General features: G+C 47.7%; 1 protein-coding gene across 1 annotated transcript; it reads left to right on the top strand.

The window, feature by feature from the left end:
* Positions 1–203: 203 nt before the first annotated feature.
* Positions 204–27107, top strand: arhgef49 (Rho guanine nucleotide exchange factor 49; the record flags this gene model as incomplete). Its single annotated transcript, XM_083776774.1, has 9 exons — positions 204–1509; positions 1945–2182; positions 2829–2978; positions 13227–13452; positions 16562–16772; positions 19949–20335; positions 21113–21414; positions 23203–23348; positions 26184–27107. The coding sequence occupies 9 exons, from the start codon at positions 204–206 to the stop codon at positions 27061–27063; spliced, it is 3846 nt and encodes a 1281-aa protein (XP_083632900.1). The 3' UTR covers positions 27064–27107.

The following is a 27107-nucleotide window of genomic DNA, read 5'->3' as shown; positions in this document are numbered from 1 at the left end:
GGCGCAAATCTTTCAGTATATATTCTTTCAGAGCGAATGTTTTTAACTCAAATCTTTGCCCCTCCCCCCAACAGGCTGCGCATCCCCCCGCCTGCCGCCGCATGCAGCGTGTCCTCGGGCCGGCGCAGGCCATGCCAGACGTGAAGCCCGCCCTGCCAGCCATGTGACTACCCCCCCTGCCCCCCCCCCCCCCAGCCGCCGCCATGGACCTGGAGCCCTGCATCGCCGACCTCCCCCTCCTCTCCCCCAACCCGCTGCATCATTCCTCCTTCTCTTCTTCCCAGCAGCAGCAGCAGCAGCATGGACCTGGGGTGGGCCATCATGGCGCCCCCCACCACCCGGCCGTATACCTCCACGACGGAGGGGCTGCCTTCCCCACGCTCATGTCCAGGTGCAACAGCAGCACCCTGCTCACCAACCTGGGCCTCATGCGGTACGGCCTGGGCCCCAGGCAGCAGCAGGGGGCCCCTCCCAGCCAGGGGGCCCCCCCCGGCGAGATGATGATCGACCCATCGGGAGGAGGAGGCTGCAGTGGTGGCTGCAGCAGCAGCAGGCCTTACAGGAGCATGGAGAACCTCAACTGGAACAACGTGCAGCAGGCGGAGACGCCGGGTCTGTACGGCGTCCCCTACAGGAGCGTGGACAGTGAGTTCATCTTCCACTGCACCGCCACCAGCAGCCACTGGGGGGCCCCGATGGACGACTCCAACAATAAGGCGGGCTATTACGGGGCGATGATGCCCAACCCGGAGAGCCTGGCCTTCTACCCGCGGCGGCGGGGGTGCCTGCCCCCCAGGACGGACCTGCCCCTCTTCCCCCAGTGGCTGTTCCCCGGCGGCGCGGACGAATGGGAGGCCAGGAAGGGCCTGAGGGACAAGCTCCGCCTCCACAGCGCCGCCCGGTCGTCGGCGGCCGAGCCCCTGAAGCCCCAGCATCCGCTGCGACCGTCCCCCGCCGCGCCCGGCACGGTCCAGGTGCCGCCGTGCGACCGCGACGGAGGCCCTCCTCCTCCTCACGTCCCCACGGTGGCTGTTCACTGCAGGCCGCTGCAGTGCGCGGTGCGGCGCATCACCAGCCCAGAGGACATCAAACAGGAGGTGCTGAGGCGGCTGCAGCTGCGGCGGCAGAACAGCTCGCCCAACCTGCTGGCTCTCCACCGCCACCACAGCTCCTCCCCAGAGCGCCCGGAGGAGGAGGGGCCTCTTAGGACTTCCTACACCACGGACAACATAGCCGCCAAACGCGCGTCGGCCGCGGCGCCTGCACCTGAGCCCCGGAGACCCCCCGTGGGGCGTCTGCACATCCCCACCTTCGAGGAGTTCAAGAGGATGAGGCAGCAGGAGGAGTGTCGTAGCGGGACGGCGGCGTCGGAGAAGGCTGAGGAGGTGCAGCTGTCCGCAGCGCAGCCCGACGCCGAGACGACGGCTCCTTCGGGACGGACCGACGTTCCTCCTCCGTCTGCCTCTGACGGAGAACGAGGAGAGAGAGGAGGAGGAGGAGAATGGACAGGTATTATTATAGGCCACAATTATATTACACACGGTTATATTATTATATATAATTGCCTGATCACAATTGTTTGTTTGAGCTAATTGCTAATTGTTAATGTGCATCATCTTTGGAATCATGCTCTGTTCACGTTCATAAATGAACAGAAATGTCTTATTTCCATCATTATTTCCTCATAATTGTACACGCTTCTTTCAACCACTTTTCAACCTGTTGTCCCTATTTGGGGCACTTTATATTTATTAATATAATAAAAGTAACAACAAAAAACAAATTACAAGCTCATGATGCGATGCGTTCTGACCTTGTATACATTGGCTATTTTACATAACGTTCCAATGCTCAATTCCAAAATACACGACAAAATCATTCGTCACAATGATTTTGCACTATGACAAATTCCTCGTCAACTGAAACTGGCCGTGCTCGTTACAGGCCCGAGGACAACAGGTGGTGAGGGCGGACACTCCTCAGAGACGGCCCCCTCCCCCCACTGCACGCTCTCGCCCATCCGCACGGGCCCCGCTCCGCGCTCGCCCCTGCAGACAGAGGAGACCCCCGCCTCCGCCATGGCGGCGGAGGAGGGGGAGGAGGAGGGGGGCTGCGTGGAGCCCAGGAGGAGCAGTCTGGAGCCGGCTGGGATCTCCGTGCCTCTCCTGAACCATCATCACAGGTATGGTGTCGATTTCATCCACTGAAACTATGGTCGAAAAATACGTTTGTCTGTGACTAAATATATTGACAATTTCGTCAACAAATAAAAACTATAGGCTAAAATGTGAGCAAGGGGTTATAGTGGAGAAGAAAGAGATCCAGTGGAACTAAAAGACATGCAGTCATTGAAAGGGTCCTTTGTTTGTTGAACTGAATACAGGTGCTCGTTGGCAAGGTTAAATCATAACATTAAAGAAGAGGATCCAAGGCAAAAAAAGCCTTTTTATTGAAGAGTTTAAGGCATGGCAAAGAACATTACAAAAAGAAGGACCAACGCATTTCGGCTCTTCGTCAGGGTCCCACATTCCCACATTCAGTCATTTTAGGTTTGGTTGCATGCATTTTTTTCCACTAAGTGTAAAATTAGCCATTACTCAGAGCGTACCTGTTCTTACGCCAAGATACAAATTTATAGTCGACTAAATGAGCACGACACAATTGTTTGGCAAGCGCAACATGCTGTCACTATGTGTAAAAATTTGCCATTATGACGCCAAATCAACCGTTAGATTTATAGTCGACTAAAACTGCATATTATGATTAAAAACGAATATGACTTCAAACTAAATCAAATGTTTGTGCTGTGCCAATTAAAAACCCAACAGTGATCACAGCAGCGGGGTCAGCTGGGAGCGTCCCGCCAGCTGCTGTCCCGCCCTGCTGCTGGAAGGGAGCGAGCTGTCCCGCTACGGAGCCAAAATATACAAGATGAAGGACGGCCTCATCGGCTCCGCTCTGGACCTCATCAAGAAGAGGTTGGTTCGGATGGACGTCTAGTCTCACGTTGTCACGGTTCAAGTCAGGAGAGCTTGTAGGACCCAAATGCAGGAGGAGGCAGAGGCAGAGCAGGTCATTTCAAAAAGTTTAATAACTCAAAAGAACTATAGAATACAAACAAAAACACTGGAAGCACAAAGGTGTCAAGACAAGACACACGCAACAACATACCACAATGAACTAGCCAGGAAACACTGGGATCAGGGGGGTATAAATACACAAGACACAGGTGAACAACACTGGGATAGGCTGGGGAACAAACAGGACAAGGTGGAAACACTAGGCTAATCACAGCACAGGTTGACAAGGCAGGCAAACCGTAACAAGGCAGACAGGAAACACTAGGAACAATTCTACAAAATATAAGCACACAAGGGTAAAGCAAAACTCAAACAGGAACCAAGAACAGAATACTTCATATATAAGTATAATATAAATCAGAGGAACACAACAGAAAAGTAAAATACCAACCATAACTGGAAAACATGAAAACCAACACATGTCACGGATCGTGACACACGTAGCCTGCAGACAACTATTACACAGTCTCCTGAATGCTATTAGGATCCCATTTAGACCTGGGAACGATTCTACAAATGTCTTCTAAATCCTGACAGTTTTCGGGAGAAAAAAAACCCATGTTTCTATTTCAGTCGTTGTTCCAGGGACCTTCCAGAAGCAAAGATTTGAGTTAAAAACGTTGGCTCTGAAATAATATATTCAAAGATGTGCGGAACATTTTCACGATTTTTCAAAAATAGCAGACCTACAAGCTCGTACAGCGCTATGAGCTTGTAGATCTGCTATTTTTAAACAGCTAAAGCAAATCTGTGAGGGGCTTCCAGGGGGTACAGGGAAAATACTGCGTGCGTGCATGCACCAGTTTATACCTTATTTTGGACGTGATATTACAAATTCACACTGAAATGTAAGGGAGCCAGAGATCCAATTGGCTGACGTTTAATTTGGAATCACACAACATTACGTGGGTTTTCCTTCCTTACTGATGGGACCGCGGTATTTTGCCAAATGGCGTGTTTTCATCTTGATTAAGGTGTAATTAATGTCTTTTGACGGTGAAATTAGATCATGTGGCAGGCATCTAGGACTGGGGGCAAATGACTGATGACTGATGTGCTGAAGGGTGTGTGTGCGTGGGTGGGTGGGTGGGTGCGTGCGTGCGTGCGTGTACTATACATGAAACTGTGAGTCTGTGCCTCGTGAAAGGCATGTATGCGTCCGTCTGCCAGTGCATTCATGTCTGTGTTGTTGGCATATCAATTTATCTCAGTTATTGTAACAGTAACAGCTGCAGGAGGTATAACCGGAATGGCTCCCTGCATGGGAAAGAAGACATGTGTCTTTGCCAGGGGTCTGTGTTTCGTTTCTCTCTCTCTCTCTCTCTCTCTCTCTCTCTCTCTCCCTCTCTCCCCCTCTCTCTCTGTCTCTCTCTCTCTCTCTCTCTATCCCTCCCTCTCTCTCTCTTGATGGCAGCTGGCCTGGATTGGATGAATGCTGTTGGATGAACGGATGGAACCTTCAGTCTGTCTGTCGCCGTTTGTCCGATTTGGAGGACGTTGCCAGGCAGGAGGTGTGAGGTTGTGTTTTGGCACCAGGTCGAGGTCCATCCCATCCATGGCCCTTCTAGTCTATACCCAGTAGAAAATACCTGACCCTGAAAACGCACTCAGGGCTGCAGACGTCGAGGAGCTTAAAAAACGATAAGAACTACAGAGTAATTTTACAGTATACAGCCTTGGATTCTCCCCCTTTCGCCCGTCCTGAGAATGTGATAGATAGGAGATAGGGCATTATCTCTATAGCTCCCCGCCCGGCCGTCAGCACTACTCTCTCCACTGGCTGTCATTTCTTTGTCTGCAATGCTGGAGGAGATGATGGATGGCTGCATGGATCTCAGCTTCTTCGTGGAGACAGCAAAAAAGAAATGTGTGTGTGTGTGTGTGTGTGTGTATACGTGCGTGAGTCACGGGGCGTGCGTGCGTGCGTGTGTCACGGTTCGTGCGTGCGTGCGTGCGTGTGATTTTATTTGATTTCAGCGATATATGGGTATTTCTTTGTGTCTTTGTCTAGGTGTGTGCGTGAATTTTGTCCGCCGATCGCGTTTACACATGCAAAGTAAACCAGTGAGTGCTCTTATACTAAGACCCTTCAACAGCTAAGAGACCACCGCTCCGTCCCCACATTATTCTCCGGTCCGTCTTTCAACATAACCCTCAGCGAGGACATCACAACAACACGCATCCCCTTCATCGTGGATCTATATTAGTGTTGCCCTCTCCCATTAGCTTCAGGGTCGGTGAACATTTTAATATTTGGAGATCTATTCATGATATTCCGTTTGATCCATGCCCCCCCCCCCCCCCCCACTCCCCGGGGGGCATTGACTCCACTAAACAAGTCTCTGTTTTAGCGCCCCCCATGGCCCCTACAGAGCCTGCCCTGCATAACAATGTAGTTCATGATGGGCTCCTTGTCGGGTTATTAGCCCATTTAGACCTGAGAACTGATTTGAGACAAAATGTCTTCTAAATCATGACAGTTTTCAGAGGAAAAAAACTCAGTTTATATTATGTCAGTGATGCTCAACCTTTTTCATGTCCGCAAGGACCCCCAGAATTGTCTGTATTTGGCCACGGGCCGGACCCCCCATCTGAGTTAAAAAAACGTTTGCTGTGGCCTGGGCCGTGGCTCAGCGGTCCAGGCACCTTGGCTGGTAATCCAGTCTGGCAGTGTGCCGCGGGTTCGACTCCCGATCCCAACGGCCTTTACTGCATGTCACCCCCCCATCTCTCTCCCCCATTTCCTGTCAGCCTACTGTCTGTCCCTCCATATAAAATAAAGGCGAAAGCCACAAAAAAAGAAAGAAAAAGAATTAAAAAACGTTCGCTGTGAAAGAATATATATACATTTTTCAATAGCTAAAGTATAACATAATGCTTAAAACACCAAAAGGGGTTCCCCTGTCCTGAATGGGTTAGACTCATATTCACATTATCACACACCAGAGAGAGAGACGTTTATGGAATATATGCCATATAAACTGCAAAGTATACTGGAGCGTCGCAGTATGGCCGCTATAACAAAGACTTGAACGTCATGTTTAGGTCGCTGTATATTCCCCACAACGTGCAACATTTCTGTTTATGTGTGTATTTAGAATTATAAAGAAGAGAAGTCAGTCCGCACACAGCTCGGCTGCTGCCTCCAGAGCGTTTCATTTATTTTAAAACGCATGGCATTTCAACAAACACAACGTTTCGGCCATTGTTGGCCTTCACCAGGTGTCTTAATTGTTACCTGGTGAAGGTCAACAATGGCTGAAAACTGTCCCCCTATTGTCCAGCACCAGCGAGGGAGTGAATGTAGCGCAACCTGCCTGTTTTAAATATGTACAAGAGCCTTGTGAGGAGTGATATATAATTCGTAAGAAAATGACAGCCAGGCTAATTTCAATGTCACACTTGCTGCAGTAAGAGGTGACGTATCATTCACGGTGATTCGCTAATAAATGAGGTTTCAGGTTATTACCTCCCATGCATCATCTGAGGTGTGACAGGTAATATTGGCACGGAGAGGTTTTTAATCACAGCTTTTCCAAGTGGAAACCAATTGAATGTTTTATAGCTCTAAACCTTATTGTAGTGCCCAAATCCTATAGAGCGTCGCAGTCCCGCCCCCTACCAGGGCCCAGGAAATTATTCCCCGTTCATTTTCCTCATAGACATTTCAAAAGGTATTTATTTAAAGACCTTTTAAGCATCGTACAAAGCCAACTCGAGTCATGACAAATCATGACAACAAACAAAAAAAATTGGGCCGAACAAATAATTAGAAAGAAGAAAAAAACGGCAGGTTACAACACTTTTTTTGTTGTTTTTCTTCTTTTATTTGTAATTATTTGTTTGGTTCAAGATATTGTGTTTGTTGTCATGATTTGTCACAACTCAAGTTGGCTTTGTACGACGCTTAAAAGGTCTTTAAATAAATGTCTATATACGCTCTATACTGTATATTTGTGGCACTAGCCTAGTGGTTGCCGACAGTTGGGTTGTAGTTGAGACTGTGTACTCCAGAAAGTAATGTCACTACAGCATAGCATAGACAACACAGCCACCTAAACACAGTCTGAAAACTGTTGTCAGCAACACCTGCTGCTTGATTGAGACCTGATTAAATACACCTGCCAACTTGACATTGACCACGACCCTCAGTGGACATCATTGGATAAAATTAGGAGGCTCCTATTACACTTATTAATAATGACATCATGCATGCTTGGCCCTGGCCTGCATGGCACACATACTGTATTTAGTGCATGGACGCTACTGTAGATTGTCTTTGATGTTGCATTTTTAACCAATGACAATTTATGTCATAAATGTGCGAACATTCTGTCCGTGAAAACCGACCCATATACATACAAGTTGCATAATTAGCACTTATAGTACTTTTGGTACCACTATTTTTGTACTTTTACTCAAGTAGATTTTTAATCACGGCTGTATTGATACTTTTACCCAAGTAAAGAATGTGAGTACTTTTTCCCACCACTGGGTTTATGTAAGAGTCAACTTAATGAGACCTCATGGTGATTCACCGTGCATGGGGTGTGTTGATGTTCAGAGACAGTATCAAAGGGAGCAGCACATGCAGCATATTAAGGCCAAATTAGGCTATTGTGGCCAATTAACACAGTTTAAAAAAAGTTAAAATTAATGATACACCACCAAAACCATGCATGCAACCAACCACGCTTATAGCCTGTTAATGATTGAACTGTCAGCGCTGGTCACGAGATTAAGGGAAAAACGTTCTTGGGTTCAGAGGGTGTGATATTATCTTAACCTCCGGTATAGTATAAATTGTCAGTATATTTAGTCTTAGTTTTAGTCATCATGGCTTAGTTCTCATTTAGTTTACATTCACCGGTAGTTTTCTTCAGTGGAACATTTTTCGTCATAGTTTTACTCGACGAAAACAACACTGATGGAGAAAAGCCGTCTTTTTAACTCAAAAGGTAAAAAAAATGAGGAGAGGGGGGATAAAAATAAATGTACTTTATTTAGAAAAGTTAAAATAAGCCAACATGTCTTCATCAGGTCAAGTACTTGCAAGTACCTTTGATAAAAAATAAATGTACGACTCTGAGTCGAAACATGTTGGCTTATTTTAACTTTTCTAAATAAAGTACATCTATTTTTATCCACCCTCTCCTCATTTTAACCTTTTGAGTGCTCGGATCGCCGCCTTTTTCTTTAGTATTCCAGTTCCACTGATCCTTGAAGCACCAGCCCTACTTTATCATTTTTTTGCATCTCCATCGAGCACCTGGTTGATTTTCTTTTTGTCGCTATAAATGGTTGAGTTTTTGGGATATAATTTTCAACAAATGGCTCATCCTGCCTCCATTGTCCCATAATACCGTATAGCATCTTGTTCGGTGGAATTTGCAGATCGTCTTGTCCATTGGTCCCTAGCTGTGCTTCATGTGTCACGCAGTGTTGGTCAGAATGAGTTCAAAATGTATCCAGAGTATGCATTTTATTTATTTATTATAATTTTTTTAATAATTTTTATCCCACGATTTTGTAACCCATTTTTCACCCCTGTGTCAATTATCTAATGTGATCCTGGGCTCTACACACCCTCCGCCAACCTGGGGAGAGCAACGGACTTGAACTCATGCTTCCTTCATGCCTGAGTGTCCAAGTTGCTCCTTTACACCTGACAGGGGGGAGTTTCCCTGGTTGGACGTAGCACATGGAAGGAACAGTTATTCCAACCAGTTCCTTTCCCCTCCATCAGGCGCCCCGGCTGGCCAGGGGGAGGCAGTTTAGAGACCAGGATTACTGCATGTTTTTGTGAGGGTACCTACCCTAGGGGACACGGGGAGAACATGCAAACTCCACACAGAAAGGCCCTTTCGCCAACCCCGCCTTCGGGTATGGGCACTGATGACACGGAGGAGGAAACACGCCGCCAGCACCCACAGCGTCCCGAGCGGGAATCGAACCCAGGACCTTCTAGCTGTGAGGCGACAGCACTACCAACTGTGCCACCGTGCCCCCATTTATTATAATTTTTGAGTTGAGTTTTTTATTTTTTATAGAGGGACAGACAGTATAGGCTGACAGGAAATGGGGGAGTGACATGCAGTAAAGGCCGTCGGCATCGGGAGTCGAACCGTGCGGCTGCCAAACTGGATTACCAGCCAAGGTGCCTGGACCGCTGAGCCACGGCCCAGGCCTATAGCATCTCATTTTAGACGGGAGTCCTATATACAATACACATTATGTAAAACATTACATACAATACAAATACACACTACAAACATGTACAGATACAGATGGCTTTGCAGACCCTCTCCCACCTACAAGCCTAAATTCACCTACATGGAAACCCTCCCTGCACGAGTCCGCTCCGCCTCCCCTCCCCTCCCCTCCTCCCCGGGGGTCGCAGCAGCAGCGGTTGGGCTTTGAGCAGCACGCGCCCGGGCCCCCCCCCCCCCCCCGTGTGCCGCGCGTGTCTACCCAGCCACTCAATCAGTTAGCAGACGACAAAGGAACCAAGAAAATGCGTGACGATGCTTCTGCTAAGTTGCTGTGCCTGTGTGCACGTGTGTGTGTGTGTGTGTGTGTGTGTGCATGCTAGCCCCCCCGGTCAGCGACCTTGGTCAAAGGGGGTTCAGGTGTTAATGGCCACTGATGCGTCTAATCACCGCTCCCCCGGGTCCTTCAGTGGTGGCTGGACCAGACCAGACCCACAAGTCCCTCGAGGGGGAGGAGGAGGAGGAGGAGGGGGACAAGAAGGAATGGATGAAAGTCTGGGGAGGGAAAAGGAAGCAATTTGTGAGACTGTGAGACGGACAGTAGGAGGAGAGCAACGCAGGAAAGCCTGCACTCATAATGCTATATCCATGCACCTCCTCTGCTATTCTCCAGATAACCGTCAGTGGCGTGCACAGACATTTTAGAGGGGCTCAAGTGAAAAAAGGGCACCTTGTGCAGCGTGTGGAACCGGGCCGGTTGCCTTAATAGTGTGAGATTTATAGATTTTGGGGGACTAAATAATATATTAGAAGCTTTTTATTATCAAGAATTGATCAATGTCACCATGGTCCACTCCACATATGTGACAGACTCCAGCAAAAAGTGCCTCAACTCGATTTTTACAGATTACAGATTTTTACAGATTATTAACACAAAAAATGCTGGAAACGTATCCATACGCTTTATTAATATCGAACGCCGTACGCGCGAAGCGTATGTATACGTTTTATACGTTTTTTTATTGCTTACTGTACATCAACGTCCTATGCTCCAGGACACCGAAGAAAATAACAGCTTTCGTCTCCAGGAAGCTCCAATATGTGATCCGGGAGTAAAAAGCCCCTCCCTCCTGAAAAGAGGTCTGTCTGTGGCGAAGACGCTCCCTCCTCCAATGCCTCCATTACACGTATGGGTCTGCACGGCAACGGCATAGACCAACGCAGATGTCAGGGCATCTAAAATGGAGTTACCCATACTCTAGTGTCTGTGAATACACTCGATTCCCCCTCCCCTCCTGTTTCTACATGGTTTCTCCCGAGGAAGCTTTGTGGGGGGAGTCTCTTGATCGCTTTGGCAGTTTGAGTTCCCCCCCCCAGGCCCCACTGCGCCTTGCGATCGCCTTGCACCGCCGACACAGCCCTCTCTAATTCTTTCCAACGACAACTCACCGGTCTGCCGCCTCATTCTCGGAAATATAAACCCGTATATAAACCAATAATAATCTCCAACGGTCGATCGCCATTTCACGGACAGGTATACGCGAAACGAATGACGTATTCTCGAAGGACCGCCATAGGAGAAGCAGTATACATCTGACCAACTGTCTTTTTTTCGCCGTCGCGTCAGCCATGTTTGGACAAAGAAGCAGTATACTAGGCTAGCAGATATCACACCGTGGAACCCCCCCCACACTGCGAGTTGCGATCGATCGTTTTGCAGTTTGCAATGCTACTCTCATTCTCGGAAAAAAGATTCTCGGCAGTTGATCACCATAATCGCCATAGCGCCTTCGCCAGCCAATTGCAGTGATAAGGCGTCTGGGACGTAATCGACCCGTTTGTAATGGATAACTAATACAATCCTAAGCTGCGGAAGCCATCGTGTTGTCTGTCATTTTGTCGAAATCACAGCCAGCCTGGCTACGCTTATCGCTCCTGTGGTTCATGTCCAGACATGTCGTGGAACCCCCCCCCCCCCCACTGCGAGTTGAGTCGCTCCTGTGGTTCATGTCCAGACATGTCAACCTCTCAAGTCACTGTTATGCTATCAAACGATCTGTTGATTTTGTTTACTGAGACAATGATCACATATGTGCATAGAATCATCATCATCATGACGTTATCATGACAGGCAGATATAAACATAAATAAAGTATCAACTACACACTGAATGAAAGCCCTAAATGTCTAATTTTAGGAGGAAAACAAATAAAATACACATATCCCATATACTGTTTGTCAATACTAGACTATTGAATCCATTTCATTTATAAAATTCTCTTTTTCAGAGAGAACTTTAGCCCATTCTGACCTGAGATCAGATTCATACGAGGTTTCCACTGGACACACACTGGTCTGATTAGAGAAAGCATGGACCTATAGAACTATTATTCACAAAATAAGGCATATAGCGACATGTACATACTATATACCGTATGAAACAGAAGACTCTCTGCTTTCATAAGAAAAAAACTAATACTGTAATAATAATAAAAATCACACCCATGTGAAGTGAGCAGTGCAATGTTGTGAAGTGAGCAGTGCAACATTGCACTGCTCACTTCACAGGGGTGTGATTTTCATTATTATTACAGTAGAAGTATTTTTCTTATGAAAGCAGAGAGTCTTCTGTTTCATACGGTATATAGTATGTATAGGCCTTATTTTGTGAATATTTAGTTGTCAGTTCCTTGTCTTGTCTAAAATACTCTGAGGATTTCAGAAAATGCATGGACCTGAAGAACCATTATTCACAAAATAAGGCCTATAGCGACATGTACATACTATATACCGTATGAAACAGAAGACTCTCTGCTTTCATAAGAAAAATACTTCTACTGTAATAATAATAAAAATCACACCCCTGTGAAGTGAGCAGTGCAATGTTGCACAACATTGCACTGCTCACTTCACATGGGTGTGATTTTTATATAATAGTTCTTCTGGTCCATGCATTTTCTGAAATCCTCTCTGGTGGGCGCAAGCTGCATTCAATAGCCAATTACTGACAAACTATACATGGGACCATGTGTATTTGTTTTCCTCCTAAAAGTAGACATTCAGGGCTTTCATTCAGTGTGTAGTATGTATATGATATTATTTGTGTTCATTTTTATATCTGTCTGTCAATGTCTGTCAACTTCAACCTTCCATATCTCTGCTGTTTTTTCAAGCGAGCAGCGTGCCTTCAAAAGCAGGTTTTAGAAAAAGGTCAATATCTCCAGAATGGAAGATGGTAGAATCATAATTTTTTTTTTAAATTGAAGTGGACATGTTTGGCCTACTTTTTATTTATGCGATGTGATTCTAGCTATAAGAGGCCCCTCGCTGTGGGCCCCTAAAAAGTTCAAAAGTCCAATGTTAATCGCTTAGCACCAGCAAGCCTGAGCAAATAGAAAACTCTAGCATACAATGTGTTAAAGTACAGAATGTAAGCTTTCATATGATGTATCATTCAATGAAATTGGACAATAATTGAAGGAGATATGACCATCTAAAACGTGTTGAAACAGATACCCCAAGGTAGAGAATTTGCCCTGCAAAGATTCCTGAAAAAAAAAAAAAAAAACACACTGTAAATTTTTTTTTCCCTATGTACTAACCTATGTCCCTATGTTTAGAGTACCAATAGGGGGTGCTGTTGCAACACTCACTTCAGACTGGTCTGATTTTCTTTTCAAAAGGCCACATTTGTCCAGAGGGAAAAGGGCAGGCGGTGCTCTAGCACCCCCTAGTGTCTATCTGTGCACGCCACTGATAACCGTTTATTTCACCCTTTCTCTCTCCCCCTACCTTCCGCTCCCTCCCCCTCTGTGTTTGCCTCCTTCCCCTTTTCATCCCTCCTTCCTTCCCTCGATCCCCCCTTTCCCCATCCGCCCTCTCTCTCTCCCTCTCCCTCTCTCTCCCTCTCCCCCTCTCCCTCCCTCCTCCTCTCCAGCTGCAGTGCAGAGAGCCCGGCCGATGAGACCCCCGTCAGGGTGTCAGGTGACCGGGAAGGAGGAGGCTCTGACATCACCGCCCCCCCCACGACCCACTGTCAATCCTCGCCCGTCTCCATGGCAACCGCGGCGACGGCAACGGCCTGCAGCGGAGCGACCGAGGAGGAGGAGGAGGAGGAGGCGAGCGACGAGACGGCCGCAGGAGGAGAGGAGCCAGCGGAATGCGTAAGGACCCTCTCTCTCTCTCTCTCTCTCTTTCTGCCTATTATTGCAATAGTTGCCCCCCTTTGTCTGTGCGTGTGTGTGTGTGTGTGTGCGCGCGTGTGCACGCACGTGCGCACGCTCATCGTCTTTTTCCGTCGTTGCCGCGATGCCGCTAGCCTGCCGGCAGAGATGTATATACTGTATGAGGAGTACAGGGTATCATTACCATTCAAGGATGGTTGAGGCAAGGGGACTGCGACACACACACACACACACACTCTCACAAGCCCGTGCGCATGCATGCGCACACACACACACACAAACACATAGGGACACACACTCATGCAGGGGTTGGTGGTGGTGAGAGTCTGACAGGGACGACCGTTGCGGCTCTCTGCACCGCTCCCCCCCCCCCCCCCCCCCCCACAAAAACAAAAAAAAACGCGACGATGCGGTGAAGCAGGATTAAGTCTCCCCCCTCCCTCCTCCCCAATCGACCGACAGCGGCCGCTGGTAACTCGCATCTTCATTTCATTGCTCTCCGTCCGTCCATCCGCCGCATGCATGCGCCTCTGTTTTGCACTAGCCTTTTAGCCCGCTGCTAATGTTGTGTGTGTGTGTTCCTCTCGGTGGGTCTGGGGAGGCTGTCACACCAGCCATAATGTCTCTGACTCGCCGCCTCTCGCTCTCTGCAAGGGGCTGAGAGCATGTATACGATTGACTGGGGGGGGGGTTGGGGGGGTGCTTTGCTGTATTGCAGTCGTCATGTGTAAAAGTCAGGAGGGGTGGCGGCACATATACAGTAGGTGACAGATGTCACAGTTCAACGACTAAAGGTTTATAGGTTGGCGGTGGTGGTGTCATTGCAAACCGGCGACCTTCCACGATGGAGAATGAATGCTTCCACGCGGCGGACGATAATATTGATATTTTATGATCGATATCGTGATTAAGAGACTTTATAGTCTATCATTTGGGATTTTTGGATATCTTAATTTTAAAATGTAAAAAAAAAATATATAGAAAAGAATAGCCGATCTACAAGCTCCCAGCACGTCGCATTGCGACGCGTTGTGACACCAACTATTCCCTGACATGGACTATATTGTGGCCTGTGTGTACTAGTGTATGTCCTATAGCTGCACGTCCGCTTTGTCATGCGGTGTTGTGAAAATGTACACCCTTTCCTGAGTCCTTTAGGCTGCTATAGGGATGCACAGCTAAAGGCTGTTGTTGTTGTTCAAGGAATTGCCAGCATCAAGGGTTGGGGGGGGGGGGGGGTGGCGAGGGAGGGTGGTCATAGAATCAATCATGTGAACGTCAATATCGTTAGAGATTTGGTGATTAGAGGCCACCAGACCAGTATCTATACAAAAGGTGTCATGTGTCATAGTGAGGACCTTTGAACTTTCACCCCATGGGGTCCAATCCCAAGGGCCGTGTGGCCCCTGCAGACTGTAGGAGTTTTAACCCATTTGCTCAACCATTTCCATGTAAAGGACCCACAGAATTATCTGTATTTGGCCACGGACCCCCATCTGAAAATGTTTTGTTCCAGGGACTCCCCCGGAAGCAAAGATTTGAGTTAAAATGTTCGTTCTGAAAGAATATATATTCAAAGATTTGCGCCACATTTTCACAATTAACCTACAAGTTCATAGCGTGGCACTCGGTGCCGCGCTACAGATGGACGGACAGACACGCAACAGGCCAACAGCACCACCAAGGCTTGCCCCCACTCAATCCTGATTGGAGGAAGGCCCCCTCTATGCTGATTGGATGAAGGCTTTCTCACCCACCACCAAAGCCGAAACTAGGGCAACATTATTAGTCGACAGACAGACAGACAGACAGACAGTGAGCACAGTTGTCCTGTGCTCTCATTGGCTGTAATACAGGCCTTCTCGGGATGCGGTCGCAACCCAGTTCATACTGTATGATGTACTGTACAGTCGGTGAGAGAGCCAAATATCAAACCTGCTAGATATTCAGAAACGCTGACGGGAAGGCGTAGGCGAGTGCTTTCAACCGGCGCTGGATCTTCTCGCAGAGCCTTTCACACACACACACAGCGAGCAAAACCTCTGCGATCAAACCTCAAAGCCCCGATCTTGCGTCTAGATCGGGGAGTTTTGTCGGCGAGCGCCAAAAAAATGCTCTCCGACAGCATATGGGAGCAAATGTCGTGCCGTACACCGTGTACGAGCCATTAGCAGAGAGAGGGCAGGATGATTTTTGTGAAGGATGAGAGACATCCTTGGATATGCACGGCGTTTTGCTATGTGTGCCAGAGAATTCCTCTGCTTATACAGCACCTTGAAAGACACATTGCTGCAAGTTGTTTTTCTCTCTCTTATCTCTCTCTCTCTCGGGAGACCTTTGTTCTATATCTTGGAGGCTGAGCCTGTTTCATTAGACGTGTAATTTTCCGACCATACGCCACATTATGTTTGAGTGCTTCAGTCTGAGAGTTTGTCCCCGGCATATCGCCGGCGCGCTGCCTGATCTGATATCAGGGATATCCTGGCTGTGTTTATTATGCAATCACATTAGGAATCTGGACGAGGTTTCCGCCGTCGATGCAACGCCATCTTACACTCCCCTACGATAGCGTTGCTTTAACATGTTCTATTATCTATCCAACAGTTTCATGGTGCTCAACCTTTTTCATATCAAGGACCCCCAGAATTATCTGTATTGGCCATGGACCACCATCTGAAAATATGTTGTTCCAGGGACACCCGCAGAAGCAAAGATTTGAGTTAAAAACGTTTGCTGTGAACGGATATACATTAAAAGATTTGCACTCACGATAAAAAAAAGCAGATCTACAAGCTTGGCAACAAAATGTTTTAAAACACCAAAATCTTAACTCCTGAATGGGGTTAACAGAAACTATCAGAAACTAGAACTGCACTCTGTCGAGTGCCTACTTGCTTGTTGCACACACTAGTAGGCCATAAATGGCCTACTAGTGCGCAAGCAGAGCGCGCAAGTACTGTAGACCGCTACAAACTGTCAAATCTCAGCCTCTCTGTGAAAGAATGTTTGCAATATTGAATTATTAGGTTTAGCTGTGTCCAGGATCCACTTGACGCTTTTATACGTTTCTTTTCGTCCAATCACGCAGCACCCTGGGCTGGGCTGCAGGCGCTCCAGCTCAGACGCGGCCTATGAGCTGGCGAGGACGGCGAGGAGCCAGCGCGAGTGCCGCCTCCGGCCCCACTACAGCGACCCCATGCCGGCCGACGCCGCCAAGCGCAAGCAGCTGGAGATGAAGATCGCTGCGGCCGCCCGGCTCCACAGCCAGCGCCGGGACAGAGACCGAGACCGAGACAGCGGTGAGTATTTATATATAAACCCCTCGTCATGGCCGCGGGATGACCTTTTAATGTGACCTTTTATGTGCATTACGGCTCATAATCTGTTTCAAAATGCGATATTCGGGGGCTTGATTAGAGCTTAATTTGACTTAGATGTGCCAAAAGCTATTATCGCCCGATCCGATCACCTCGCGAAAAATCACCTTGTGAAAAAGCTAGCGGAAAGTTTACTAGTGTTTGAACCGGAACTGATTGTCGGCCATTTTAGGAGTTTTTTCAAAAACGTCTGGCACTGGCGAGCTAGCGGCTACACTACAGCACTGGTATAGTGTATTAAGGTTGGTGAGGGGTCCGTTAAAACGACCGGAGTGATGCGCTGCTCAGATGTATAGGGGTTGGTTTGGTCAAGAGTTCCAAGACGGACAGAATTCACTTGGGAGAGTCTTTGTTCCTGAGGTTATGCTAGCAGAGTTCTGAATATCCACCACAGGTATTTCGTGGCTCAGTGCCGACTCTAGGCCGGCACACGCACAGCACACACTTGTGCGTGGGGAACCACTTCCAACAGGGCACCAAAATGCAGCAAGCCGATCCTGATAACAAATTATTCTGGAATACTCTAACGAGTCACTCACAATCTGCGTGCGTCCTCGAGTTGCATGCGTGTGGGTCTGCTCTGAGCCCCTCCTTCCTAGCCTGGCATGGCCAGTCTGATATCACTGCATAGATATAGGTATAGGTAGTGTGGAAGACCTGCATTTCCAAGGGGCTTAATTTAAAAACATTTATCTGATGATATACCTGCCCCCCATATTTGCATACTGGTTCCCTGATTGGTCCCTCGCTATACTTCGGAGGGAGGGAGATCCAATCACAACTGAGCGGTGCCAGACCAAATCTGCTGAGGGCAAAAAAATTAAATAAAGTTCTCCCTGGCCTTTTAGAAAACCATAATTATGCCTCACTGTGGGGGTGTGTGTGTGTGTGTGTGTGTGTGTGTGTGTGTGTGTGTGTGTGTGTGAGTGTGTTTTGTCCAGCCCTTTGGTCAACCCTGGTTTGTTTTTAAATGTAAAATAAATAAAAATAATTGCACGCAGGAGGGTGTGAATCATCATGATTGCGTGCGAAATCTAAATGGGAAGATTTTCAGCGGGCCCCGTGCATGCAGCAAAAACAAAGCCTGGCATTTTATACAATCTGCCCCACTTAATACTGAGATTAATTATTAAAAGCTGTGTCCACTTTTTGCGCGCCTCCCTTTAGGCAACTACATTGACCGTGAATATTTTAGCCTTTGGTCTCTTTTCGATTCCTAATTCCGGTGCTAATACCCTGAGCTTCACTCACAAAGGAAGGTGTTTGGTCCAGTGTTGTGTCACTCAATAAGGTGTGATAACGATTGACCTTATTGCATAAAAAGCTGTTTCCCTCTTGGCAGGTTCAGCATCTGTCTATGCATTGTTAGCCAACATTTATAGAAGGGCAGTGGCTCACGTATAGATCGGGAATCGAAAGGTTTCCCTCAACAGTGACACCTGCTGGCAAATTGTTATGTCATATATAGGATTTGTGGACTGTTACATCACAGTCCACATGCAGGCAAATCAGGGCATGTTTGAGCCTAATTATTCATAAACCCCTAGGGTGCAATTAATCAAAATGTACAAAGTAACCAGTCTCCAACGTTTTCAAATAAAATGTGGTGGAGTAAAAGTACAATATTTGCCTCTGAGATGAGTAGTGGAGTAGAAGTAAAACTGGAAATACTCCAATAAAGTACAAATACCTCAACATTGTACTTCAGTACAGTACTTGAGTTAATGTATACACAACTAGTGTCAAATCCCCCTTTTTGAAACTAAGCCCTCGCCACTCGCCCTACACACCTCCACTTGCTTTGTGCATAGATATATGAATAATAGAGACGGCGCTGGAGGCGAGGGGAATCCCGGTGCCGTCTATTATTTATATATCTATGCTCAAACCAAGTGGAAGTGTGTAGGGCGAGGGTCGAGGGCTTAGGGCCGAAGCATCCTTGAGCAAGACACTGGACCCCTAACTGCTCCTGATGTTGCTTCCGCCTTCAGTGTGTGTGAATGTAAGACGCTACATATATATAGTTTAAATGCAGCCTTTATAGGCCTGGCACCTAATCGTGATCATCAAGGTTTTATTGGTTATTTATCCCCTCCCTTCTAAAGCATGTTGTCTAAATCCTCCCCTACTCATGAAAACACATTGATAGAGAAGTTTATGTGCTCATGATGTATACGTACGGTATGTACCTACTGTATGTTGTTAACTTGAGTTCAATTTAAATTGTGTGTAAAATTCTCAATGTTCATTTAAAAATCACAGCGTGTAAAGTGAGGGGGGGGGGGCGCTCTTATCATCATACATCATCATCTCATTCTGGCCAATCGCAATTTTGCATCCTCACTTTTCCGTCTTCAATGTTCGTGTTTACACAAACCCGGAAAGCTGGTACACGGGAGGGGCTAGCGCCCCTCAAAAATCACACTTGTGTGAAGTGAGGGGTGCTCTTATGATCACACATCACCATGCACATTCCGTGCCGAGCCAATCAAATCATTTCCGTGGTAGACCCCCACAAGCTGTTGCCAGACCTATACCAGAGAGGCGCGGCCGTTTTCTGCTGTCTGCCGGCGTCTTTTCCGGGTTTTTTTAGACAGCTGGCCATGGATGGAAAAGAAGCTCCACCCACACGGCAGAATGCCGCGGGGGGCCAAGCGTTTCCGGGAATCTGGCCGTCGCGGCATTCAGCCGCGTGGGTGGAGCTTCTTTCCCATCCACCAGCTGTGTAAAAACCCGGAAGAGACACCGGCAGACGGCTTCATTTGGCCGCGCCTGTCTGCTCAGGTCTGGAAACGCAGACACACAGACACACAAAATTGGGCAAAAGAAGGCCCTCGTCAACTATTTACTGTGGTGTGGTGTAGTGTATGTGTCTGTGGGTGTGTGGATTGGAAGTGCGTGCGTGTGTGTGTGCGTGCGCACTCGCACACAAGGAAGCTTACAAAGACAGACAGGGACAGATAAGAACGTGGCAGGTTAAAGAAAGATAAGAGGACACGACGAGAACAAATTATCTACCAGAACAAATTGATAAGAAGGAGACCCCGAATGACTCGTCTGTCCGTCCTGTGTTTCCTCCAATCGTTTCCACCACACAGCTCCCGCCGCGCTGCGCGGCCGCTCGGAACCGCGGGGCGAGGAGCGCCAGGGCGGCGGCGGCGGTCTGAGCGCGGCGACGCGCGCGGGGCAGCAGCAGCACCGCTGGAGCACCGTCAGCAGCCTGAGCGCCGACAGCGGCGTGGTGGGCCTCAGCGACGAGCGCGAGGAGGACGACTGCGGCGGCGAGCCCCGGCGCCACCACCACCACCACCACCACCGGCGCAGCCGCGGCGGGGTCGATGTGGAGCGGGCGGACAGCGGCATCGGCCCGGGCCCGGGCGGCCTGGGAGGAGGCCCCCGCGGCTGGAAGCGGCCGTCCGCCTCGCTCCGGGCCTGGGAGGCCCAGCGGCCCTGCCCCGACTGCGGCCAGAGGGACCTCGGAGGAGGTATATATATACTTTATCCCATTCTGACCTGAGATCAGATTCTAAAAATGTCTTCTACGTCAATCGTTCTTCGATTTTTCAAAAATAGCAGACCTACAAGCTCGTAGCGCGCCACTCGGTGGCACGCTATGAGCTTGTAGATCTGCTATTTTTAAATAGCTAAAGCATAACATAATGCTAACACCAAAACGGGTTGGGTTAAAGTTTATGGGCTCCATTTTCGTCACCGCTAAACCCCTTATCCCTAAACTTCTTTGCCATTTTGTACTGTTTTGATAAACTTTTTTGAATAGTTAAAATGGCCAGTCTACAAGCTCACAACGTGTCAATGTAGATTGGCTAGTTGAACTATTCAAAAATGTTTTTCAAAATAGTAAAAAAAATAAAAGGCAAAGAAGTTTAGGGATAAGGGGTTTAGCGGTGACGAAAATGGAGCCCTGTATGTATAGTATAATATAGTATGTATAGTTCATATAGTATAGTTTCATTATATAGATATTGTTACGTTCTTAGCTTACACATGTTTCATGATAACTACTTTTTTTATGTATGTGATGTATTGCCAAGTCGCTCTGGATTAACCCATTTTGGGCGGGAACCCCTTTTGATGTTTTAAACTTTAGCTATTGAAAAATATGGTACAGAAACATAAGGTTTTTCAGAAAACTGTCAGGATTTAGAAGACTTTTTTTTTTTAATTTGACATTAGGCCTAATATAAATGGATTAAGAGCGTCTGCTAAATGCCTCAAATTGTAAAATGTGTAAATTTGAGGAGGAGGAGGAGGAGCCTCCCGGGAGCTGCGGAACGGCGAGGGGGTCGTCAGCAGCATGTGCGAGCGCTGCTCCAAGCTGCGCACCGAGCGCAAGGAGGCCATCCTGGAGTTCCTGAACACGGAGTCGAGCTACGGCGAGGACCTCCGCATCATCCGGGAGGAGTTCTACTGCCCCATGCAGAGCGCCGGCCTGCTGACCGCCGAGCACCTGAGCGTGGTGTTCGGCAACGTCCAGGAGCTCATCCAGGTCAACGAGCGCTTCACCGAGCACCTGCAGGACAGCATCGACCAGGCCTTTGACCAGGTGACGCATGCACTCACATCGAACAGGCCTTTGACCAGGTGACACATGCACTCACATCGAACAGGCCTTTGACCAGGTGACACATGCACTCACATCGAACAGGCCTTTGACCAGGTGACGCATGCACTCACATCGAACAGGCCTTTGACCAGGTGACGCATGCACTCACATCGAACAGGCCTTTGACCAGGTGACGCATGCACTCACATCGAACAGGCCTTTGACCAGGTGACGCATGCACTCACACACGTAGGGCTGCATCGACCAGGCCTTTGACCAGGTGACACATGCACTCACACACGTAGGGCTGCATCGACCAGGCCTTTGACCAGGTGACACATGCACTCACACGTAGGACAGCATCGACCAGGCCTTTGACCAGGTGACACATGCACTCACACGTAGGGCTGTGATCGACCAGGCCTTTGACCAGGTGACGCATGCACTCACACGTAGGGCTGACCAGGCCTTTGACCAGGTGACGCATGCACTCACAGTCACACGTAGGGCTGTGAATCTCTGGGTGTCCCACGATTCGATTCCGATTCTTGGGGTCACGATTCGATTCAAAATCTTTTTTTTTTTAATTCTAAAGCATTTTCTTATCCAGATTCAAAACGATTGTCTATTCAAAATGATTCTCGATTCAAATACTACGATGCAATACAGCTGTGCTGATCTGAAGTGACTAGTACTGACTACAGTAACTAAAATGACTGAAAATGACTCAAGTGTCAACAGACAATCATATTCTGTTTATCCAGTGTTTTTTTGGTATTGCCTGGTTTGTTTCCGTGCTCAGTCCTCTCTTCTTGGCAAATCTTAAAATGTGAGGGTTTCTTTTCCCCCCATCACATACTGTACATCTCTTGCTCCAGTGTTGGTGGGATCTACTTTATATACCATAACCATGCGACGGTTTACTAGCTGCCTGTAACACTTCCAGAATGTCCATGTTCTGGCCTGGGCCGTGGCTCAGCGGTCCAGGCACCTTGGCTGGTAATCCAGTCTGGCAGTGTGCCGCGGGCTCGACTCCCGATCCCGACGGCCTTTACTGCATGTCACCCCCCCATCTCTCTCCCCATTTCCTGTCAGCCTACTATGTATCCCTCCATAAAAATAGGAGTGGGGAAAGCCACAAAAAAACATGTCCATGTTCTGCATCTGTCCACTCCACATGACGTCCAAAATGGTTATTGAACAGATACAAGTCCTCCTCTGATCTTTGGAGAAATCCAACAATATTCTTACGATCGAATTCTCTGCATATCCAGGGACTAGTGTATCTACATTGTATTTTACATTTGTGCAGTTCATTAGTCATAATGTATGTATGTACCATACGCTCGTTTCCCCATTTTCTTTAATATAATCATACCCATATTAAAGTCTAACTCATGTTGATTAGGTGATGTAATGGTGGTGTAAAACAAACCAACACAAACATTAAACGCCATTAACAATAAAGAGACAATATGATGTAATGAGGCACATTATGACGTACATCTTCCCCTTCATTGTCGATGGCGTTTACAAAACTAACAGACAGACATTAAACCTGTATATAGGAGGGTCTAGCTAGCTACCCCTCAATAATATAGACTTGAGTTTCCTTCCTCTACATGCTATTAGACCCTGATAGGGGGCCAAGAATACTTTGTCTGCATGCTTGCACGCATGCACGCACGCACGCGTTTTATTGCGTTTTTACGAGTGTCTGTTGTGCTGAGTGTGTGTGGTGGCTGACCAACACACTGAGCCCCGCTCTGCTTTGCCTCGCCTCTGCAGGGAGACGAGGACCTGCTGACTGTGTACATCGGAGAGATCTTCCTGGAGTATGTCAACATGCTTCCTGCCTTCCAGACCTACTGCCTGCAACAGTCCACCTCAGTCAACATGCTCAACACGCTGGAGAAGGAGAAAGAGCTGCTCAGGTATACTGTACACATGACCAGTGGTGGAAAAGTACTTTTACTGAAGTACAGTTTTGAGGTGTTTGCACTTTACTTGAGTGTTTCCAATTTCCAGTCCTTTTACTTCTACTACCACTGCATCTCGGAGACAAATTTTTTACTTTTACTTCACTACAATTAGATTTTAATTTTGATTAGAAAATATACATTAACCACTTCAACCCTATACATTTTGGCCATTTGAAAATAGCCGATCTACAAGCTCACAATGCGACGCATTGTGTAGATCTGTTATCTAGACTTTGGACACATTTTGAGTTAAAAACAAAACAAGACAAGGTTTTGAGTTAAAAACGTTCGTTCTGAAAGAATATATATTCAGAGATTTGCGCCACATTTTCAGGATAAAAACAAATAACAGACCTACAAGCTCATAGCGCGGCACTCGGTACCGCGCTATGAGCTTGTAGATCTGCTATTTTCAATAGCTAAAGTGTAATATAATGCTTAAAACACCAAAAGGGGGGCCCGTCTTGACCCTTTGGTGTGGTTTGGGCCATTGAATTCCATGCGTTGAATCACTAGGGACGACGCGCGTCAACGTTGGTGCAACAAGACATATCACACCCTGCTGAGTAGCCTGGGGTCTACCTAATGCTTTCTATGGCATCGGCAGCTCACGGCGGGATCCGCCAGGAGAATCTAGACGCAGCTGCACGACATGAGACTAATTAATTAACTTAGAGCGACAGAGAGAGAGAGAAGTGTACGTGTGTGCGGCAATTTAACAAAGGTGCAGACGATCAGAAATCAGCAGAGAGTGATCGATGTTTCCGCTACTCTATGCCGAATTGAAGTGGACTCTGTCCCAGACTTTTTTTTTCTCCCTGGAAATAAAAAGCGTGTGGGTTTCTGACGCTACATGCTGAGTGGCACGAAAATTTGTAAGAATACATGTAGAAGACCTATTTGACAGTTGCAGAAACATAATTGCCTTGATGCATTAACGAGCTGGACACAGGCACACACACACACACCGCACTATGAGCTTGTAGATCTGCTATTTTTCAATAGCTAAAGTATAATATGATGCTTAAAACACCAAAAGGGGTTCCCGTCCAGAATGGGTTAAATAATAAATGAAGTTACTGCTGTGTGTCGCATACATTACACACTGTGCATGTTTGACTGTTGTCGATTGGACATGAGCAGACGAGTAAAGAACTGGCGGACATGGAAGCATGAGTTCAAGTCCGTTGCTCTCCCCAGGTTGGTGGAGGGTGTGTAGAGCCCAGGATCACATTAGATAATTGACACAGGGGTAAAAAATGGGTTACAAAATCATGGGATAAAAATTATATATATATAAAAATAAAAAGAAGAACTGGCGGACAGAATGGGAAGAGGAGAACACACCAAATTAATAGTTTTCACATTAATTATGTATTATTTCACTCGACCGCAACTGATCTGTTATAAATCAAAAGGTAATCTTTTATTACCCAATTCCGCCTGTTTCCGAGGATAACCACCTAATGTAGGGAGGGTCCAGGGATATAATCAACCCACTCATCTTTACACTGTGGACTCATGCAGCTCAGCCAACTTGGTCCCATGAACAACATATTGTCAGATGGGGGTCGGTGGCCAATTACATACATTTTTGGGGGTCCTTGTTTGACATGGAAAACATTGAGAACCACTGACCTTAGAAACATAGGTTTTCCGAGAAAACTGTCAGGATTTAGAAGGTATTTGTAGAATAGTTCGTGTATAATATCTGCAAACAGAAATGTATGTATGTACTGCTGCACAATGTGTCTTTGTGCTATTAAACCATGTTGAGAGCTTCATTTAAATGTTTAGTGTAAGGGTTGTGTGGGTAATGTAATGAACGGTAGTGGTTTTCAGTTGGGCACACATCAGACTTATTTAATTAGGTCTTTATCACCTCCTGGAACCTGAACGGTGGAGAGTAAATTGTTTATTTGAATAGTTTACTTCCATTTAACTTTCAGGATTCTTGGTTTTTATTTCTTGGGTAATTTAAAGTCGCTTTAGGAGCTGTGTTTCTTCAGGGCTCTGTGCTGTGTGATTCCTAATGGAAGAGACAGGAGGCTATCATTAATTCAGAACAGGATCTAATTTGAGAACAAGAGCTGAAATCATTGCTATTTTTAAGCCCAGACACAGCCCTGTTACTGAGGCCGCTGTTCCCGTTAATCAACGCAGGATTTATATCCCAAGACACACAAATTGTAAGCATGTCTCAGTCAGGAACAACTCATGAATGGAATATATAATATATTTATTGAATATAAAACGAGCAATATATTTATTATGGTTTCGCTGATGAATTGGATCTGCTTTTTTTAGGCTCATATCCAGTGTTGATTTCGTCGACTATAAAACTAAGACGAAAAATGTTCGACGACTACCTTTTTTCCACTAACGGAAACGAAATGAAAACTAAAGACTAAATATACTGACAATTTCGTCAACAAATAGAAATAGAAATGTTTGGAAGGGACTAGTGGACAAGAGATCCTGTATAAGGCATTTTACACTTGGTTGCATGCTGAAAATAGCAGATTTACAAGCTGCGACGCGTTGTCAGCTTGTAGATCGGCAAGTGTAAAATCAGCCTTTACAACGGCATCAAGGCCCGCCAAAACAACATACAAACACTGAAACATTCCAGGTGACTAAAATGTGACTCTAAAACTAAGTTTGAAACAAAGTTTCATTCCATAGACTAAATAAATAACTAAACAAAAAATCTCAATTTGCTGTCAAAATCAACACTGCTCATATGTCTCTCTCTCGTCTCCCACATCTCTCTCTCTCTGTGTGTAGAATCTTCCTGGACGCGTCGCAGAACGACAACACGGCGCTGCGGCGCATGAACCTGCGCTCCTTCCTCATGGCGCCGCTCCAGCGCGTCACCAAGTACCCGCTGCTGCTCAGCCGCATCAGCAAGGCCACCACCGAGTGCCACCCGGACCACGGGCGGCTGCGCGAGGCCAAGAGCCGCGTGGAGTCCCACCTGGAGCACATCAACATGAAGACCAAGCAGGAGGGCGGCGGCGGCGGCGGGACGACCGGCGGCGTCACCACCACCTGGTCCCTGCGCTCCTTCCGCCGCGACAGCCGGAAGAACCGCGAGGTCATCAACATCGAGATGCGGGAGGTGTCCTTGAAGACGGTGGGCTGGGCGCGGGAGAACACGCGCTTCGTCATGGAGGGGCCCCTGCAGCTGTCCCAGCCGGCCGACGGGCAGTGGGTGAAGAAGGGCAGCAAGGCGCTCAAGTTCCAGAACGTGCAGAGTCTGCTGATGGTGAGGACACAGCGGGGGACCGGTGGGGAAGGCCCGGGGATGCAGGGTCCCGAACTTGGGAACATCAGGGGCGACCAGGGGGACAGAGGCGGGGGGACGGAGACCGTCTGGGACGGCGTCCTGGTGCTCATCAAGGACAAGAGCAGCGGGAAGTTTGCGGTGCTGCGGGAGCCCATCCGCCTGGGGAACTGCGTGGTGTCCGCCGAGCCCGACTGCGAGGACACGTTCGAGGTCCTAGACATCCGCCGGGAGTCCTTTGTCTTCCGGGCCACCGACAAGTCCCGCACGCAGCAGTGGTTCCGTCAGATCAAGAGGTATGCCCGCGACCTGGGCCCCTGGAGGAAGCGACGCAACGCCCTGCCCAACATCATGATCAACACCAACCAGACCCGATCCTGAGTCTCCACATCTCTCTCTCTCTCTCTCTGATTGGATACGACTGC

This window comes from Protomyctophum parallelum, assembly GCF_964188405.1.
Source record: "Protomyctophum parallelum genome assembly, chromosome: 11".
NCBI lineage: Eukaryota > Metazoa > Chordata > Actinopteri > Myctophiformes > Myctophidae > Protomyctophum > Protomyctophum parallelum.
The sequence above is the reverse complement of the archived record's forward strand: the minus strand, read 5'-3'. Positions and strand labels throughout refer to the sequence as shown.